A 20,756-nucleotide genomic window follows, 5' to 3' on the forward strand; every position below is an offset into this window, starting at 1 on the left:
TTTCGTTATTATTCCCTTGGGAGAGTTTGGAGCAATCCTAGGGGTCAATTGGCTCAAATTGTTGGGCTCCATCCAATGGGACTTCGACAAAATGTCTATGCAGTTTATGTCTCAGGGGCAGAAAGTTACTCTACAAGGAAACATCACGGACCACCCTCGATCCAGTGGCCACCTCCCTGCCATACAATTACAGAAGGGCAGGGATCAAGAGCTGCACGACATTCTCCTAGGATTTTCAGGATTCTTTGCGGAGCCTTCGGGCCTACCCCCCCTCCGCAAATTCAGTCACAAGATCATTCTAGAGCACGAGACGAGCCCTATTGCTGTCCGCCCATATCGTTATGCACACTCCCAAAAGGATGAGATAGAGAGGCAATGCACCGAGATGCTGTCCAAAGGGTTTATCCGACACAGTACATCTCCGTTCTCTTCTCCCGTCATCCTAGTTCCTAAAGCCGATAAAACTTGGAGGTTTTGTATCGATTACCGGGCTATAAATGCTAAAACAGTCAAGGACAAGTTTCCTATACCCATCATCGAGGAATTATTGGACGAGCTATTTGGTGCTTCCTTCTTTACAAAACTAGATCTCCGCGCAGGTTATCACCAAATTCGCATGGACCCCAGAAGCATTCCCATGACAGCATTCCGGACGCACCATGGGCACTACGAATTTGTGGTTATGCCATTCGGTCTCACTAACGCACCCGCCACATTTCAGGCCCTTATGAACCTTGTGTTCCAAGCATATCTACGGAAATTCGTCCTCGTCTTTTTTGATGACATTTTGATATATAGTTCTACATGGGAGAGTCATTTACATCACTTGCATTTAGTTCTCACTATGCAGCAGCAGCTCCAGTTTTTCTTAAAACGCTCCAAGTGTTTCTTTGCTCAACAGGAAGTCGCATACTTGGGCCATGTAATCTCGAAGTCTGGGGCAAAAGTTGATAGGTCCAAAATCGAGGCCATAGCAGATTGGCCACATCCAACCTCACCAACAGCTTTACGTGGGTTTCTTGGGTTGACGGGATATTACCGTCGTTTTGTCCGGGATTACGAATTGATTGCTGCCCCGTTGACTGCTCTGCTGCGGAAAAATTCCTTCAAGTGGACCCCAGCTTCCACCACAGCATTTGAGAAACTTAAACAAGCCCTCACTACGACTCCGGTTCTCACTCTTCCGAATTTTTCCAAGCCCTTTGTCATGGAATGTGATGCTTCGGACTCGGGTGTTGGGGTAGTACTTCAGCAAGGCGGCTGTCCCATTGCTTTCTCCAGTTATTCATTCGCCCAGCACCACCAAAAATTACCAGCCTACGAGAAGGAGCTAATGGGTCTAACAATGGCAATCCGTCATTGGGGCTCATATTTTTGGGGCCAACCTTTTGTCGTTCGCACAGACCACTACAGTCTCAAGTACCTACTAGAACAATGGATTGCAACACCATCCCAACAACGCTGGCTTTGCAAGTTATTGGGGTTTGATTTCACCAAGAGAATACAAATCTGGGAGTTCTAATACAGTTGCTGACACCTTGTCACGAAGAGATTCTTCCACGATGTGCGCCACAGCTGTCTCAATACCATCGTGGGATTTCCTAGCTGATATTAAGGCAGAACACGCCCACTCAGACGAAATACAGCAGCTGATCAAGGACAATACAGGAGCACATTCGCACCTCGAGTGGGCTTATGTTGATGGCATTTTACTGTATAATTCGCGTATATTTTTACCCACGACTTATCCTTTGGCAGCTCGAATTCTTCGAGCCCTGCATAATTCGTACCATGAAGGGTATCAAAAGACGTTTCAGCGAGTGCACCGTGACTTCTATTGGGCAGGCATGCGACGCCAGGTGAAGGACTTGGTGGCCACTTGTTTGGTTTGCCAACGGAATAAAGTTGATCATCTTCAACCGGCGGGACTCCTCCAACCCCTGCCGGTCCCTCACCAGATCTGGGCAGATATCTCAATGGATTTTGTGGATGGCCTTCCTCCTTCACAGGGAAAAAGTGAAAGCGGACCGGTTACGGTGGCCGGAAGCGCAACGGAAGTCAAAAATTTTAAAATTTAGCAAGAATTTTCGGCCACCCTAGGTTATGTGGCATATTTACAAAATAACACCATACATAGGATGTTTAGAAAATATACCTATCAATCTTTAAAAGATTGATGAAGGCACCAACTTTGTTGTCAAAAACAAAGCTGTTCAAGGCATGAAGATCTACAAGCTCCTCCTCCAAATCCTTGAAACGTTCCTTCAAATTAGGCCCACCACAAGCTATGTAAATCCCTTCTTGTTTTGCACTAGAAAAACAAGAAGATTTTTCAAAGAGAAGTGTTTTATTCTCCAACAATTTTGAAGAACAAAAGAAAGAAAATTTTGAGAGAAAAATTGAGAGGAGTTTCGGCCAAGGTGTGTATGGAATGAGGAGGGAGAGTTGAGTCTTGGGGTTGCAAAAAGTTAGATACAAAAGTTGCATGCCTTTGCAATTTTTTAATCAAAAGTATTCAAGACTCTTCACCTCCCAAGCATGCAAACCCTAGCATGTCTCACATATATTATATGGTTTTTAACACATTAAAAACCATGGACTAAATTTTAATTATCTCAAACATTTTGAGATTAATTAAATATTACTTGAATTTATTCAAGTCCCACTAGTTAAATAATTATTTTAAATTGAGCTCTACAAGACTCAATATAATTAATTCAACACTTGAATTATTTTTAATTATTTGGACTCTACTAGGTCCACTAGTGTTTAATTAATTCAACACTTGAATTAATTTAATTTAGTCTCCAATAATGTTTATGAAAATCACAATTTTCAACTACATTATTTACTTGGCCAAATTTTAATCTTAGGAACACTTCCATAAATTAAAATTTATATTTCTCTCTTAGAAGTCATACTTCTATTTTTCTCAACGCTTATAAACACATTTATAAGCCGTTCAACACATTGAACTATTTTACTTCTCATCGGGATTTATAAAGCAAGTACTTGTGTGGCCCTCAATGGTTCATTGATACAACTAGCCGTGGGTTCACATCTCTATGTGATTCGGACTAAACATGTCCTTATTCGAGCATACCCCAATTGCTTCATTCTTACTTATCAACTCCTTGATAGTAAGAACGTCAGAACTCAAGTCTGATAGTACCCAACCAATCACTTTAAACGCCTAGCAGCATCGCTTACGTGATTCCCTAGGTATCACATGATAGTGTCTGCAAGAACCATTCAATTATGGTTAGCGTACAGTACGGTCCCTTCAACTCATATATCCCGACCGATTCGACAACTATTGGTTTATCGAGAGTTGTCAATGAATCGATACTATGTGTCATGTTGTGGTTGCATCGATGGTGTAATCTATGAAACCCCTTTCATAATTACCATCATACTCTGATCAGAGATTTCAACCCACACATACATGAAAAACACATAGGATATCCATACCCGTAGGTAAGCGGTGAATCCCCGACTACAATGCATCGACTCCTATATGTTTCGCCGTAACACCCAACCTTGCCACCTAATGACCCATAAGAGTCGGTAAACAAGTCAAAGTGAAACGCTAGCATATAGAGTCTCAATGTTGTCCCGGGTCATAAAGACTAATGGTGTACAACCATAAACTAGGACTTTTCCACTCGATAAGTGAGAACCACTTGGAAAGTCCTTTATAGAGGGTTGTTCAGTGCACTCTACCAGGAGCACCTATCTGCATGATCGGACATCACAATGTCCCCTACCAATGAAACATGGTACTCACATCGCAGATACTAGTCTCTAACTCGAGCGGCCTTTATCCTTCTTAGTGGCGGCTGAATCGACTAGGAACGGTTTAGAATATACAGTATTCCAAATATGAGTTTCATGATACTCATCATATGAGCATCTCATATTCTTTCTACTATTTGTATATTCAAGGACTTTATCTAAGCAACTAGCATGGGTATAAAGATAAAGATGCGCCAAATTAATAAATTGAAATATTATTAAAATAAAGATCGTTTATACAAAGAGTTTCATTGTGAACAGTCGGCCAACACTTGGCTCGACGTGCACCTACTCTAACAATCTCCCACTTGCACTAGAGCCAACTACCTATATACTTTAGACCCATTGATTCGCGATGCTTCTCGAACGATGGTCCTGGTAAAGGCTTAGTTAGTGGATCAGCAACATTATCTGCGGAGCCGACTTTGTCAATCACGACATCTCCTCTTTCCACGATCTCTCTGAGGATGTGGTACTTTCTCAATACATGTTTGGACTTCTGATGAGACCTTGGCTCCTTCGCCTGAGATATGGCTCCCGTGTTGTCACACATCACCGGGATAGGAGCAACTCCATTAGGAATGACGCCCAACTCTTGGACGAAATTCCTAATCCAAACAGCCTCCTTTGCTGCAGCCGATGCAGCAATGTATTCTGCCTCAGTGGTGGAATCCGCAGTACTGTCTTGCTTGGAACTCTTCCAAGAGACAGCACCACCATTGAGCATGAATATGAATCCGGAGGTTGACTTCGAGTCATCAACATCGCTTTGGAAGCTAGAGTCGGTATAGCCTTCCAATTTTAGTTCTCCACCCCCATAGACCAAAAACAACTTATTGGTCCTTCTCAAATACTTGAGGATGTCTTTCACAGCTTTCCAGTGTGGAAGACCAGGGTTGGATTGATATCTACTCACTACACTTAGTGCAAATGCCACGTCAGGACGTGTAGATATCATCCCATACATGATACTACCAATAGCCGAAGCATACGGAATTCGTGTCATCGCCGCTATCTCTGCATCAGTCTTGGGAGACATAGACTTGGATAGGGACACGCCATGACACATTGGTAGATGTCCTCTCTTGGACTCATCCATCGAGAACCGCTTCACGATGGTATCAATGTATGTGGACTGGGTGAGATCAAGCCATCTTTTCGATCTATCTCAATAGATCTGTATTCCCAATACAAAAGATGCTTCACCCAAGTCCTTCATCGAGAACTTTCTCGCTAACCATATCTTTGTTGATTGCAACATTCCTACATCATTCCCAATGAGTAGAATGTCATCAACATAAAGAACAAGGAATGTCACAGCACTCCCACTGACCTTCTTATACACACAGGGTTCCTCAGGATTCTTAGTAAAACCAAAATCTTTGATTGTACTATCGAATCTGAGGTTCCAGCTCCTCGATGCCTGCTTAAGACCATAAATAGATCTTTGAAGTTTGCATACCATATGCTCACTTCCGATGGATGTAAACCCTTCAGGTTGAGACATGTAAATTTCTTCCTTAATATCCCCATTAAGGAAGGCTGTCTTCACATCCATCTGCCATATCTCATAGTCAAACCATGCAGCTATGGCTAGCAATAACCTAATGGACTTGAACATCGCAACTGGAGAAAAGGTTTCCTCATAGTCAACACCTTGTCTTTGAGTATACCCTTTTGCTACCAATCGCGCCTTGAAGGTCAATACCTTCCCATCCGCCCCAAGTTTCCTCTTGTAAATCCATTTACACCCTATGGGAACAGTTCCCTCAGGTGGATCCACAAGATTCCACACTTGGTTCGAATGCATGGAATTCATCTCAGATTCCATTGCTTCAAGCCACTTGGATGAATCAGCATCCGATAACGCTTCCTTGAAGGTCCTTGGATCACATCCAAGATTAGGCTCATCATGGCCCTCTTCAAGAAGCAGACCATACCTCATAGGTGGTCTCGAGATCCTCTCGGATCTCCTAGGAGCTTGTATCTCCTCACTTAGCTCATTGGGTGTGGGTTCTACAACTGTGGGTGCCTCTCGAACCTCTTCGAGTTATATCATCTCGCCTTTTCTATCTAATAGAAATTCCTTTTCCAAAAAGGTTGCGTTCCTAGAAACAAACACCTTTGTTTCTTGGGGATGATAGAAATAATATCCAATGGAATTTCTTGGATATCCCACAAAGTAGCATAAAATGGATCGACTATCCAATTTATCTCCCACTTTCTGCTTCACATAAGCAGGACACCCCCATATTCTAAGATAAGAATACTTGGGAGGCTTACCCATCCATATCTCATATGGAGTCTTGTCAACTGCCTTTGTATGGACATTGTTCAACAACAGTGCCGCTGTTTCAAGCGCATATCCCCAAAAGGATGGCGGCAACTCTGTGAACCCCATCATAGACCGAACCATGTCCATCAAAGTCCGGTTACGACGCTCCGAAACACCATTCAACTGCGGTGTAGCGGGCGGAGTCCACTGCGAGAGAATCCCATTCTCTCTAAGATACTCTTGGAACTCGGCACTCAAGTACTCACCACCTCGATCCGATCGAAGTGTCTTGATGCTTCGTCCCAATTGCTTCTCTACTTCACTTCTGAATTCTTTGAACCTTTCAAAGGCTTCAGACTTGTATTTCATCAAATACACATACCCATACCTCGAATGGTCATCGGTAAAGGTGATGAAGTAGGCATGTCCATGCTTAGTGGTGATGCTAAGCGGACCGCACACATCGGTATGGATCAAATCCAATAACCCTTTGGCTCGCTCCGCATGGCCCTTAAAGGGAATTTTGGTCATCTTTCCTTTCAGACAGGATTCACAAGTCGTGAGAGCGTTAATATCAGACATATCAAACATGCCAACTCCCACTAGCTTGTTCATCCTTCTTGAGGAAATATGACCTAATCGAGCATGCCATAATTGTGCCGAATTAAGAGTATCTTGTTTGCGCTTATTTGTTGTTGTTATCGTTTGGACATTGTTAAGTGGAATATCTTTTAATTTTAAGGTGTAGAGATTGTTTTCAAGTTCACCCGTACCAACTAAACATTCATTCTTGTAAATATTGCAAACACCTTTGCCAAATAAACAAGAAAATCCATCGATATCAAGCATAGGAATGGAAATAATGTTTTTGATCAAGTCTGGTACAAATAAAACATCTCTCAAAACCAAATTAAAATCATTGTTCAAACATAAATAAACATCTCCCACAGCCTTGGCAGCAACCCTTGCTCCATTGCCCAACCTCAAGAAGGTCTCACCTTCCCTGAGCTTCCTACTTCTTCCCATCACCTGTAAATCATTACAGAGATGTGAGCCACAGCCGGTATCCAATACCCAAGAAGTAGAGTTAATAGAGATATTCACTTCAATGTAGAACATACCTTTGCCAGAACCCTTCTGCGCAAGATATTCCCTGCAATTACGCCTCCAATGTCCAGGCTTCTTGCAGTGGTGACAGATGTCAACAGTCTTTTCAGCCTTCACTGGTGCGGCTGCCACTACGGGACTCGGACTTTGCCTCTTCAAGGGCACGCTCTTCTTGGTACGCTGGAAAGAACGCTTCTTTCCCTTCCCAGGTGGACCGGTCTTCGTGCCAGATGAAGAGCCCACATAAAGAACCTGCTTCTCCTTTTTGATTGTGGACTCAAAGGTCACAAGCATGTTCACCAACTCTTCAAGGCTGGGCTCGAGCTTGTTCATATTGAAGTTCACGACAAAAGGATCGAAAGAGCTGGGCAGTGACAACAGCAACACATCTGTGGTCAACTCCGATGGCAAGATCAAATCCATGCCCACGAGCTTGTCCACGAGCCCAATCAACTTTAGGCCATGCTCATGGACCGAAGTCCCATCTCGCATGCGTAAAGTGATGAGCTCCTTTACTGTTGCATGCCTCAAAGGCCGAGTCTGCTCTCCGAAGAGCTCCTTGAGGTGCATATGAATGTCAGCAGCATTCTTTGCATCCTCGAATCGCCTTTGCAGCTCATCGTTCATCGAAGCCTGCATGTAACACTTCGCCTTCAAGTCATGGTCGCACCAATCCTTGTAGGTCTGCAGTTCCTCGGGACTGCAGTTAGTCGGAGCCTCATCAGGGGGCGACTCAGTCAGTGTGTATGCGATTCTCTCCGAGTTTAGGACGATCTTTAAATTTCTTAGCCAAGTGATATAGTTTGGTCCGGTTAGAACGTGTTTTTCGAGAATAACGGAAAACGGGTTGCGATGCAACCCTCTACGTATACTTTTGTCTCACGTTTGATTAGGACCCAATAATATGACGTCGTTCATCTTTACGTGTCAAGCCTAACCCATCGATATTGAACCTTAATGGACGGTCGCCATGAGTTCCCTCAATAATATGAGCCGAAATCATGGGAGTTCCACGTAGTTCACATCACCATGTCAATGGATGTCACAGCTTTCCGGCACCCAGGGCCCCCTCAATAATATGAGCCGAGCCCCGAGTACGGGTAGCGTTCATCATGCATCCATTGTCGATGGAAGACAAGGAAATTATAAACAAATTTATAATTCCCCTTTTCGGACTTGATATTAATTTTGAATCTTATTCAAAATGAGGGTTTTTTAATTTTGAAAGGTCTCATCATTAATTTTATTTTAAAAGCTCGCCATGTTTGATCGTATGTTTGCCGGATTCATGCAACTTTGTTATTATAATAATAATAACGCACATACTCATTATTTATAACATATCATGCATATATTATAAATAGAAAACAGTACAAGGATGATCAATTGCCACAAAACTAATGGCCCGTGTGAGCTAAACACGGGCCTAGGTCCAATCCTAGGGTAAATGCACGGGATGCAAATGCAACTACATTATTACATTAGCATCCAATATTACATGTCTTCGATCTTCATAATCACCAAGGCCACCATCTTCCAATCTTGATCTTCCACTATTCTAATATTTACAATTAAATATCCATGGCACATAGGGATACATCTCATGGGGTGAGAACGGGCCATAAACCAAGCCCACTTTAAATTGATAATTATTACAATCATACAACACAAATATCCTAGCATACACCTAGCAAATTGGGCTTGGGCTTTTGATCATCCTTCATGCATAATATCACATATCATACACCATCAATTAATTATCACTATAATTAATTGATCCAATATTATATATCTTGATCCAATCACTAACCGCCACAATTATAAATTAAATTAACAAAGTATACAAACTCCTTTGTATACTTTCAAATTAATTTAATTATAATCGAATTTCTTGTAAATCACAATTTACTATAAATAATTAAGGTCCTACTTCAATTATTTATTTTATGAGAAAATATGTGCAACAATTGTAAATTTAAACTTAAGGGCCCAAAAACCATTTTACACCTAAAATATTTTGGCCCATTTAAATTTCACAAATTATGTTGGCCATTCAATGGCCCAACATCTCAAGGCCCATGACACTAAGATTGTCCAAAACACTTTTGGAAACCCTAGCCGCCATCACCGTCGCCGGAGCTCCGTCGCCGGATTCCGGCCACAACAAAAAAATTTTTTTTTTTATTTAAAAAACTGGAACTTTCGGGGGCTGCCCCTTGCTGCCCGAAATTCTCGGGCAGCCCCTCGGGCAGCCATCGGGCAGCCCCCGAAAAATTATTTTTTTTTTTTGTTTTTGCTTCAAAAAATTTCGGCCTTGATGTTTTATTGCACCAAAAAATCTCAAACGGGTAGAAATCGATCTCAACATAATATTATGCAAATATTACACAAAAACCGTAACCATAGCTCGGATACCACTTGAAAGCGGACCGGTTACGGTGGCCGGAAGCGCAACGGAAGTCAAAAATATTTAAATTTCATCAAGAATTTTCGGCCACCATAGAATTTTGTGTAATATTTACAAAAACTAAAAACATGGGATGTTTAGAAAATATACCTATCAATCTTTAAAAGATTGATGAAGGCACCAACTTTGTTGTCAAAAACAAAGCTCTTCAAGGCATGAAGATCTACAAGCTCCTCCTCCAAATCCTTGAAACTTTCCTTCAAATTAGGCCCACCACAAGCTATGTAAATCCCTTCTTGTTTTGCACTAGAAAAACAAGAAGATTTTTCAAAGAGAAGTGTTTTATTCTCCAACAATTTTGAAGAACAAAAGAAAGAAAATTTTGAGAGAAAAATTGAGAGGAGTTTCGGCCAAGGTGTGTATGGAATGAGGAGGGAGAGTTGAGTCTTGGGGTTGCAAAAAGTTAGATACAAAAGTTGCATGCCTTTGCAATTTTTTAATCAAAAGTATTCAAGACTCTTCACCTCCCAAGCATGCAAACCCTAGCATGTCTCACATATATTATATGGTTTTTAACACATTAAAAAACATGGACTAAATTTTAATTATCTCAAACATTTTGAGATTAATTAAATATTACTTGAATTTATTCAAGTCCCACTAGTTAAATAATTATTTTAAATTGAGCTCTACAAGACTCAATATAATTAATTCAACACTTGAATTATTTTTAATTATTTGGACTCTACTAGGTCCACTAGTGTTTAATTAATTCAACACTTGAATTAATTTAATTTAGTCTCCAATAATGTTTATGAAAATCACAATTTTCAACTACATTATTTACTTGGCCAAATTTTAATCTTAGGAACACTTCCATAAATTAAAATTTATATTTCTCTCTTAGAAGTCATACTTCTATTTTTCTCAACGCTTATAAACACATTTATAAGCCGTTCAACACATTGAACTATTTTACTTCTCATCGGGATTTACAAAGCAAGTACTTGTGTGGCCCTCAATGGTTCATTGATACAACTAGCCGTGGGTTCACATCTCTATGTGATTCGGACTAAACATGTCCTTATTCGAGCATACCCCAATTGCTTCATTCTTACTTATCAACTCCTTGATAGTAAGAACGTCAGAACTCAAGTCTGATAGTACCCAACCAATCACTTTAAACGCCTAGCAGCATCGCTTACGTGATTCCCTAGGTATCACATGATAGTGCCTGCAAGAACCATTCAATTATGGTTAGCGTACAGTACGGTCCCTTCAACTCATATATCCCGACCGATTCGACAACTATTGGTTTATCGAGAGTTGTCAATGAATCGATACTATGTGTCATGTTGTGGTTGCATCGATGGTGTAATCTATGAAACCCCTTTCATAATTACCATCATAATCTGATCAGAGATTTCAACCCACACATACATGAAAAACACATAGGATATCCATACCCGTAGGTAAGCGGTGAATCCCCGACTACAATGCATCGACTCCTATATGTTTCGCCGTAACACCCAACCTTGCCACCTAATGACCCATAAGAGTCGGTAAACAAGTCAAAGTGAAACGCTAGCATATAGAGTCTCAATGTTGTCCCGGGTCATAAGGACTAATGGTGTACAACCATAAACTAGGACTTTTCCACTCGATAAGTGAGAACCACTTGGAAAGTCTTTTATAGAGGGTTGTTCAGTGCACTCTACCAGGAGCACCTATCTGCATGCTCGGACATCACAATGTCCCCTACCAATGAAACATGGTACTCACATCGCAGATACTAGTCTCTAACTCGAGCGGCCTTTATCCTTCTTAGTGGCGGCTGAATCGACTAGGAACGGTTTAGAATATACAGTATTCCAAATATGAGTTTCATGATACTCATCATATGAGCATCTCATATTCTTTCTACTATTTGTATATTCAAGGACTTTATCTATGCAACTAGCATGGGTATAAAGATAAAGATGCGCCAAATTAATAAATTGAAATATTATTAAAATAAAGATCGTTTATACAAAGAGTTTCATTGTGAACAGTCGGCCAACACTTGGCTCGACGTGCACCTACTCTAACAAAAAGTGTGATCTTCGTGGTGGTGGACCGTTTCTCAAAGTACGCTCATTTTATTGCACTCCATCACCCCTATACTGCTGTATCAATGGCCCGCATATTCTTCGACTATATATTTAAACTGCATGGCCTACCCGAATCCATTGTCAGCGATCGAGATGTCACCTTCACAAGTTCCTTCTGGAAGGAGTTGTTTCGTATGCAAGGCACCGAACTTTGTTTCAGTTCTTCATACCATCCTCAATCGGATGGACAAATGGAGGCTGTTAATCGAGTTTTGGAGATGTATTTACGTTGCTTTACTAGTGACTACCCGAAGAAATGGGTAGAATGGCTAGCTTGGGCAGAGTATTGTTACAATACCAGTTTCTACTCTTCATTGCGTGACACTCTGTTCGAAGTCATCTATGGGAGACAACCACCTAGTCTCCTATCGTATTGTCCAGGGGTAGCTCGCCTCGAAGCTGTAGATCAAGCACTAATATCTAGAGACAGGGTACTCCGGAACGTCAGAGAAAGACTACTACATGCACAAAATCGGATGAAGGTGCAATATGACAATAATCACCGGGAGCTACAATTCAACATCAATGATCTGGTCTTGTTAAAACTGCAACCGTATCGCCACTTAAGTCTTGCAGCACGAGCAAACAGAAAGTTATCCCCGTGCTTCTATGGACCTTTTAAGGTGTTGGAACGTATTGGGTCGGTGGCCTATAAGCTCGAGCTACCTGAAAATGCCAAAATGCACCCTGTTTTCCACATCTCATTCTTAAAACCTTTTCGGGGAGCAGAAACATACGAGGCAACAATACCATCTCTTCCCTCGGGCGAGCAGCTACTTGCTCCTCAAGCTATCCTCGACCAGCGAGTTCACAAGGGAAGAACGGAGTTGTTAATTCACTGGCAAGGGTTGTCACCAGCAGAAGCTTCATGGGAAGATGTGGCATTATTTTCAGAACGTTTCCCAGCCTTTGTGTTTGCGGACAAACACCAATCTCAGGGGGTGGGTGATGTCACAACCAATTCCACTGACCAAGCACCGCATCAGCGGCCGAAAGATCTGGTTTACAAGAGACGCACGCACGGCCGATTTAAACCCAAGGATTAAGATTTTTCCTTAGCTGTTTGATTTGTTAATCCTAGGATTTGGTATTTAGGATTTGGTTGTTATCTTTTCAAATTTTAGGATATGGTTGATAGTTATCTTTAGGGTTTGGGAGATAGATCTCTTTGTATTTATATCAATTCAAGGTTGAATAAGAACATCACGAAATTTCCAGCAAAACAAATACTAAGAGATCGCGAGGTTCTCTCTTTCGAGCCTCGATCGTATTCTTAAGATTGGTCGTCAAGGAAGGAAGTCTAAGAAAACAACTTGGGATCTGGATTCCAAGGTTTCGATTAGTAAGAGGCTCGTTACACGATCGGTTTCAAGGGAACTTGACACATATCTTCAGGAACAACATAAGGGGAGGCATTCAAAAATGGAGAAAGATCAATGAACATCTCTAAATCATCTGGAGGCAGGTGAATGTCATCAATAGTTATTCCCTTACTGGAGACGGGCTTCACAAATTCGGAAAGATTGTGCCTGGATGGGCAACCAACTATTAGCCCTTTCTGAGACCTTAAATGAACAGCGCTGATGAAAATATTTAGTTCTAGTTCACCTGATTCGCAGAGGCCACTTTCAGAAGGTAATGGACTATGTTGAAAATCCTGCTTCGACTACAGAAGTACCAGTATGTGACTGCAAGACATAATGTCTCTCAGTTAAAAAATTTCAATTTCCCTTACAAGCCACTCATTGTCCAACCTCCGCAGTATGAGTAAAATAACGAGTGTTTCTCCGCTGATTGCAAGATCAATGACCTAGATGACGGGGATGAAGAAAATATTAATCAGAACCCCAACACCTTTGAAATACGAAAAATAACAACATAAAACTTCTGCTCACAGGAAAGCCATTGTGATTGTTGCTGATTAAAATAGAAAGCACATCCTCCACCTTTACAGCACGAGGGAGGTAGACAACCTACAAAAGGTATGCAGAACATTCAGTGGGCTGAAAACTTCAAAGGAAATGAGGTAAAAATATGACATAAAAAGGAGCATAACTATGAAAAACACAAAAATATATAATAAACTATTTAGTCATATGAGAATGTGTAACAAAATCATCATATGAACCAGTCTTACATCCATAGCAAAATAAAGGTATGAAGCAGTCTTGCATCTATAGCAAAATCATCCAACGAACCAGTCAAAATTTTATATTTCTAGAATGATATAAGCACAGATTTTTCAAGATGAGAATCATCGATAACTGACATAAAATATCTCGAGCAACAATGATGACAAAAACTAGAAGTTGACGAATTAGCTACTCCGTCAAATCCATCATGGGAAAAGTATTGATATTTCAGTTTTTCGTCACACCGCCAATCGGAAAACTTTGGTACTGATGGAAAATAAAGCAATGGAATCACAACCACCTTTTGATTTCTACAAGCCTCGTTCACTGTCATATTCTGCATTTGATATTTTGGTCTAGATTCAAGGAAAGGAATGCCCCTTAATCGAGATTCCTCTTCATACAGGCATTCGTAGAAAGCATCACCAACAGCCTGCAAAGGAAACATAAAATTGAAAGTCAACACATAGAGCTTAGTTACAACAACCAGCACAACACAAAACCTTTAAGGCTTAATTACAACAACCATCTGTATTCAGGAAAATTAAGTCTTCAAACCTTCAGCTTTAAGCAGCTAGCTGTGAGCTTTGTTTCTCGAAGGCCTTTAAGGCGAGTTTAGATCTTTCCAAAATTTGGATAGGTAAACTATTGTTTATAAACAGGATTGATCTCTGGATCTTTTAATTGATTTAGAAGAACTTGAATTCGAGTTTTTGTTAATTTAATCTTCTTTTTTAATTTTACAAGATAATTGGAAAAAGACATGATATAATCAAACAGTGGATCATATATGTAATGAAATTCATAAAATTCATAAGAAATATGCTTACATAATTTTGAATGCAGAAGAATAAAATTAGAACTCTGGAGAGATTGCGCGAATTATCAAATTCATATTCAGAGAGAAGAGAGAAGGAGTAGTTTTTTCGGTGTGTGGTGCACAAAGAGCATCCACTTCTTAAATAGAATACATTATTAAACAGTACAACCACTATCTACAATACTCATACTAATAAAAACTTGACACGTTCATACAAACTGATAAGGATACAATCATATCAATAATTCATATTAAAGACTTTTATTCATGGTATCCAGGTCATTTCCCATTTATGCATCTATTGAGCATCCTGCACTTGATCATCTTGATCTGTCATTGGAGTATCTTCTGAAAGCGGATCGGTTATGGTGGCCGGAAGCGCAACGGAAGCACAAAAATCGAATTTTATGAGGAAAATTTCGGCCACCCCATTTCTTTGTGCAACAAATACAAAAACACACATAATGACATTCATAGGGTGTTAGAAAATCGTTACCTATCAATCTCAAGAGATTGATGATGGCACCAACCAAGTTGTAAACAACTTGGCTCTTGAATGGCATGAAGAAATCTACAAGCTCCTCCTTTTCTTTGAGTTCTTTCCTTCAAAATCAAGCCCACCACTAACTAGGTAAATCCCTTCTTGTTTTGCACTAGAAAAACAAGAAGATTTATCAAAGAGAAGTATTTTATTCTTCAACAATTTGAAGAACAAAATGGAGAAAAATCTTGGGAGAGAATTTTGATGGAAGTTTCGGCCATATGGAGTGGAATGGAGGAGGGAAGAGTTCTCTTGGGGTTGCAAAAAGTTGATCCAAAAAGTGGCATGCCATGCCAATATTTTATTCAAAAGTATTCCCCAACTCTTCACCTCCCATGCATTCATATAATATAGTTTTCTATCAAATAAAAAATCATAGACTAAATTTAATTATCACAAACATATTTGAGACAAATTAAATATTACTTGAATTTACTCAAGTCCCACTAGTTTAAATAATTATTTTAATTGAGCTCTACAAGACTCAATATTATTTAATTAATCCAACACTTGAATTAATTTAATTATTTGGACTCTACAAGGTCCACTAGTGTCTAATTAATTCAACACTTGAATTAATTTGATTTAGTCCATAATAATGTTTATGAAAATCACAATTTTCAATTACATTATTCTCTTGGCCAAATTTTAATTTAGGAACACTTCCATAAATCAAAATTTACATTTCTCTCATAGAAGTCATACTTCTATTTTTCTTTACACTTATAAACTCATTTATAAGTCGTTCAACATATTGAACTATTTTCTCCTTTATAGAAGTCATACTTCTAATTTTCCTTACGCTTATAAACTCCTTTATAAGCCGTCCAACACATTGAACTATTTTACTTCTCATCGGGATTTACAAAGCTAGTACTTGTGTGGCCCTCAATGGTTCATTGATACAACTAGCCGTGGGTTCACATCTCCATGTGATTCGGACTAAACATGTCCTTATTCGAGCATACCCCAATTGCTCTATTCTTACTTATCAACTCCTTGATAGTAAGAACGTCAGAACTCAAGTCTGATAGTACCCAACCAATCACGTTAAACGCCTAGCAGCATCGCTTACGTGATTCCCTAGGTATCACATGATAGTGCCTGCAAGAACCATTCAATTATGGTTAGCGTACAGTACGGTCCCTTCAACTCATATATCCCGATCGATTCGACAACCATTGGTTTATCGAGAGTTGTCAATGAATCGATACTATGTGTCATGTCGTAGTTGCATCGATGGTGTAATCTATGAAACACCTTTCATAATTACAACCATACTCTGGCCAGAGATTTCGATCTACATACACATGATAACACATAGGATATCCATACCCGAAGGTAAGCGGTGAATCCCCGACTACAATGCATCGACTCCTATGTGTTTCGACAGAACACCCAACCTTGCCACCTGATGACCCCATGAGAGTCGGTAAACAAGTCAAAGTGTAATTCTAGCACATAGAGTCTCAATGTTGTCCCGGGTCATAAGGACTAATTCTGTACAACCATAAACCAGGACTTTTCCACTCGATAAGTGAGAACCACTTGGAAAGTCCTTTTATGGAGGGTTGTTCAGTGCACTCTACAAGGAGCACCTATCTGCATGTTCGGACATCACAATGTCCCCTACCAATGAAACATGGTACTCACATCGCAGATACTAGTCTCTAACTCGAGCGGCCTATATCCTTCTTAGTGGCGGCTGAATCGACTAGGAACTGTTTAGAATATACAGTATTACAAATATGAGTTTCATGATACTCATCATATGAGCATCTCATATTCTTTCTACTATTTGTATATTCAAGGGCTTTATCTATGCAGCTAGCATGGGTATACAGATAAAGATTTGCCAAAGTAATAATTTCAAATATTATTAAAATAAAGACTGCTTATTCATAGAGTTTCATTGTGAACACTCGGCCAACACTTGGCTCGACGGGCACCTACTCTAACAATCTCCCACTTGCACTAGAGCCAACTACCCATATGCTTAAAACCCATTGATTCGCGATGCTTGTCGAATAATGGTCCAGGTAAAGGCTTAGCTAGTGGATCAACAACATAATCTGCGGAGCCGACTTTGTCAATAGACACTACTCTTCATTCCACAATCTCTCCGAGGATGTGGTACTTTCTCAATACTAGTTTGGATTTCTGATGAGACCTTGGCTCCTTTGCTTGAGCTATAGCTCCCGTGTTGTCACACAACACCGGGATAGGAGCAATTCCATTAGATACCGGTTGTGACTCACATCTCTGTAATGGGTTACAGGTGATGGGAAGAAGTAGGAAGCTTAAGGAAGGTGTGACCTTCTTGAGGATGGGCAATGGAGCAAGAGTTGCTGCCAAGGCTATTAAGGATGTTTACTTATTGTTGAACAATGACTTTAAGTTAATTTTAAGAGATGTTTTGTTTGTACCTGTTTGGTGTAAAACATTGTTTCCATTTCTATTGTGATAAAAATGGATATTCTTGTTTATTTAGCAAAGATGTTTGCAACATTTACAAGAATGAATGTTTAATTGGTACTTGAGAACTTGAAAACGATCTCTATAACTTAAAAGTAAAAGATATTCTACTAAATGTCCATTCAAAGGCAGATACCATATGAGATATGGATGGGTAAGCCTCCCAAATATTCTTATCTTAGAATATGGGGAGCCCTGCTTATGTGAAGCAGGTAAGTGGGAGATAAATTGGATTGTTGATCCATTTTATGTTACTTTGTGGGATATCCAAAGAATTAAGTTGGATATCATTTCTATCATCCCCAAGAAACAAAAGTGTTTGTTTCTAGGAATGCAACCTTTTTGGAAAGAGATTTTCTATTGGATAGAAAAAGGGAGATGATAGAACTCGAAGAGGTTCGAGAGAAACCCACAATTATAGAACCCACACCCGATGAGCCAAGAGAGGAGATACAAGCTCCTAGCAGATACGAGAAAGTCTCGAGACCACCTATGAGGTATGGTCAGCTTCTTGAAGAAGGCCATGATGAGCCTAACCATGGATGTGATCCATGGACCTTCAAGGAAGCGTTATCTGATGCCAATTCATCCAAGTGACTTGAAGAAATGGAATCTGAGATGAATTCCATGCATTCGAACCAAGTGTAGGATCTTGTGGATCCACCTGTGGGAACTGTTCCCATAGGGACTTGGGGCGGATGGGAAGGTATTGACTTTCAAGGCGCGATTGGTGGCAAAAGGATGTACTCAAAGACAAGGAGTTGACTTTGAGGAAACCTTTTCCCAGTCGTAATGTTCAAGTCCATAAGGATTTTGCTAGCCATAGCTGCATGGTATGACTATGAGATATGGCAGATGGATGTTAAGACAGTCTTTCTTAATGGGGATTTTAAGAAAGTGATTTACATGTCTCAACCTGAAGGGTTTACATCTATCGGAAGTGAGCATATGGTATGTAAACTTCAGAGATCTATTTATGATCTAAAGCAGGCATCAAGGAGTTGGAACCTTAGATTCGATAGTACAATCAAAGAGTTTGATTTACTAAGAATCATGAGGGACCCTGTGTGTATAAGAAGGTCAGTGGGAGTGTTGTGACATTCCTGGTGTTATATTTTGATGACATTCTACTCATTGGGAATGATGTAGGAATGTTGCAATCAGCTGAGATATGGTTAGCGAGTAAGTTCTCGATGCAGGACTTGGGTGAAGCATCTTTTGTGTTGGGATACATATCTATAGAGATAGATCGAAAAGATGGCTTGGTCTCACCCAGTCCACATACATGATACCATCGTGAAGCGGTTCTCGATGGATGCGTCCTTGAGAGGACATCTACCAATGTGTCATGGCGTGTCCCTATCCAAGTCTGTCTCCTGAGACTGATGCAGAGATAGTGACGATGACAAGCATTCCGTATGCTTCGGCATTTGGTAACATCATGTATGGGATGATATCTACACGTCCTGACGTGGCGTTTTCACTATGTGTAGTGAAAAGATATCAATCGAACCCCGGTCTTTCACAACTAGAAAGCTGTGAAAGACATCCTCAAGTTGTGAGAAGGACCAATAAGTTGTTCTTGGTCTATGGGGTAGAGAACTGAAATTGGAAGGCTATACCGACTCTAGCTTCCAAAGCGATATCGATAACTCGAAGTCAACCTCTAGTTTCGTATTCATGCTCAACGGTGCTGCTGTCTCTTGGAAGAGTTCCAAGCAAGACAATAATACGGATTCCAGCACAGAGGCCGAATACATTGCTGCATCAGATGCAGCAAGAGAGTCTGTTTGGATAAGGAATTTCGTCCAAGAGTTGGACGTCATTCCTAATGGAATTGCTCCTATCCCGGTGTTGTGTGACAACACGGGAGCTATAGCTCAAGCAAAGGAGCCAAGGTCTCATCAGAAATCCAAACTAGTATTGAGAAAGTACCACATCCTCGGAGAGATTGTGGAATGAAGAGTAGTGTCTATTGACAAAGTCGGCTCCGCAGATTATGTTGTTGATCCACTAGCTAAGCCTTTACCTGGACCATTATTCGACAAGCATCGCGAATCAATGGGTTTTAAGCATATGGGTAGTTGGCTCTAGTGCAAGTGGGAGATTGTTAGAGTAGGTGCCCGTCGAGCCAAGTGTTGGCCGAGTGTTCACAATGAAACTCTATGAATAAGCAGTCTTTATTTTAATAATATTTGAAATTATTACTTTGGCAAATCTTTATCTGTATACCCATGCTAGCTGCATAGATAAAGCCCTTGAATATACAAATAGTAGAAAGAATATGAGATGCTCATATGATGAGTATCATGAAACTCATATTTGTAATACTGTATATTCTAAACGGTTCCTAGTCGATTCAGCCGCCACTAAGAAGGATATAGGCCGCTCGAGTTAGAGACTAGTATCTGCGATGTGAGTACCATGTTTCATTGGTAGGGGACATTGTGATGTCCGAACATGCAGATAGGTGCTCCTTGTAGAGTGCACTGAACAACCCTCCATAAAAGGACTTTCCAAGTGGTTCTCACTTATCGAGTGGAAAAGTCCTGGTTTATGGTTGTACAGAATTAGTCCTTATGACCCGGGACAACATTGAGACTCTATGTGCTAGAATTACACTTTGACTTGTTTACCGACTCTCATGGGGTCATCAGGTGGCAAGGTTGGGTGTTCTGTCGAAACACATAGGAGTCGATGCATTGTAGTCGGGGATTCACCGCTTACCTTCGGGTATGGATATCCTATGTGTTATCATGTGTATGTAGATCGAAATCTCTGGCCAGAGTATGGTTGTAATTATGAAAGGTGTTTCATAGATTACACCATCGATGCAACTACGACATGACACATAGTATCGATTCATTGACAACTCTCGATAAACCAATGGTTGTCGAATCGATCGGGATATATGAGTTGAAGGGACCGTACTGTACGCTAACCATAATTGAATGGTTCTTGCAGGCACTATCATGTGATACCTAGGGAATCACGTAAGCGATGCTGCTAGGCGTTTAACGTGATTGGTTGGGTACTATCAGACTTGAGTTCTGA

At 40.5% G+C, this 20,756-nt stretch overlaps 1 protein-coding gene across 4 annotated transcripts in view; it reads right to left on the bottom strand.

Moving 5' to 3' along the window:
* The window catches only part of LOC140833166 (chloride channel protein CLC-d-like), a 127,227-nt gene that overhangs the window by 2,727 nt on the left and 103,744 nt on the right, over positions 1-20,756 (bottom strand). For 3 of the 4 annotated variants that reach the window (XM_073197635.1, XM_073197636.1, XM_073197637.1), the window contains 5 exons: positions 14,168-14,299; positions 13,630-13,707; positions 13,491-13,544; positions 13,343-13,423; positions 13,118-13,263 (listed from right to left, as the gene is read on the bottom strand). In XM_073197635.1, coding sequence (XP_073053736.1) covers positions 13,225-13,263; positions 13,343-13,423; positions 13,491-13,544; positions 13,630-13,707; positions 14,168-14,209 — 294 coding nt within the window. In that variant the 5' untranslated portion in view covers positions 14,210-14,299 and the 3' untranslated portion in view covers positions 13,118-13,224. Of the gene's footprint in view, positions 1-13,117; positions 13,264-13,342; positions 13,439-13,488; positions 13,545-13,629; positions 13,708-14,167; positions 14,300-20,756 lie in introns of those variants that run through there. The other variant, XM_073197634.1, reaches the window with a different exon arrangement.

This window comes from Primulina eburnea, chromosome 5, assembly GCF_022965805.1.
Source record: "Primulina eburnea isolate SZY01 chromosome 5, ASM2296580v1, whole genome shotgun sequence".
Taxonomy (NCBI): domain Eukaryota; kingdom Viridiplantae; phylum Streptophyta; class Magnoliopsida; order Lamiales; family Gesneriaceae; genus Primulina; species Primulina eburnea.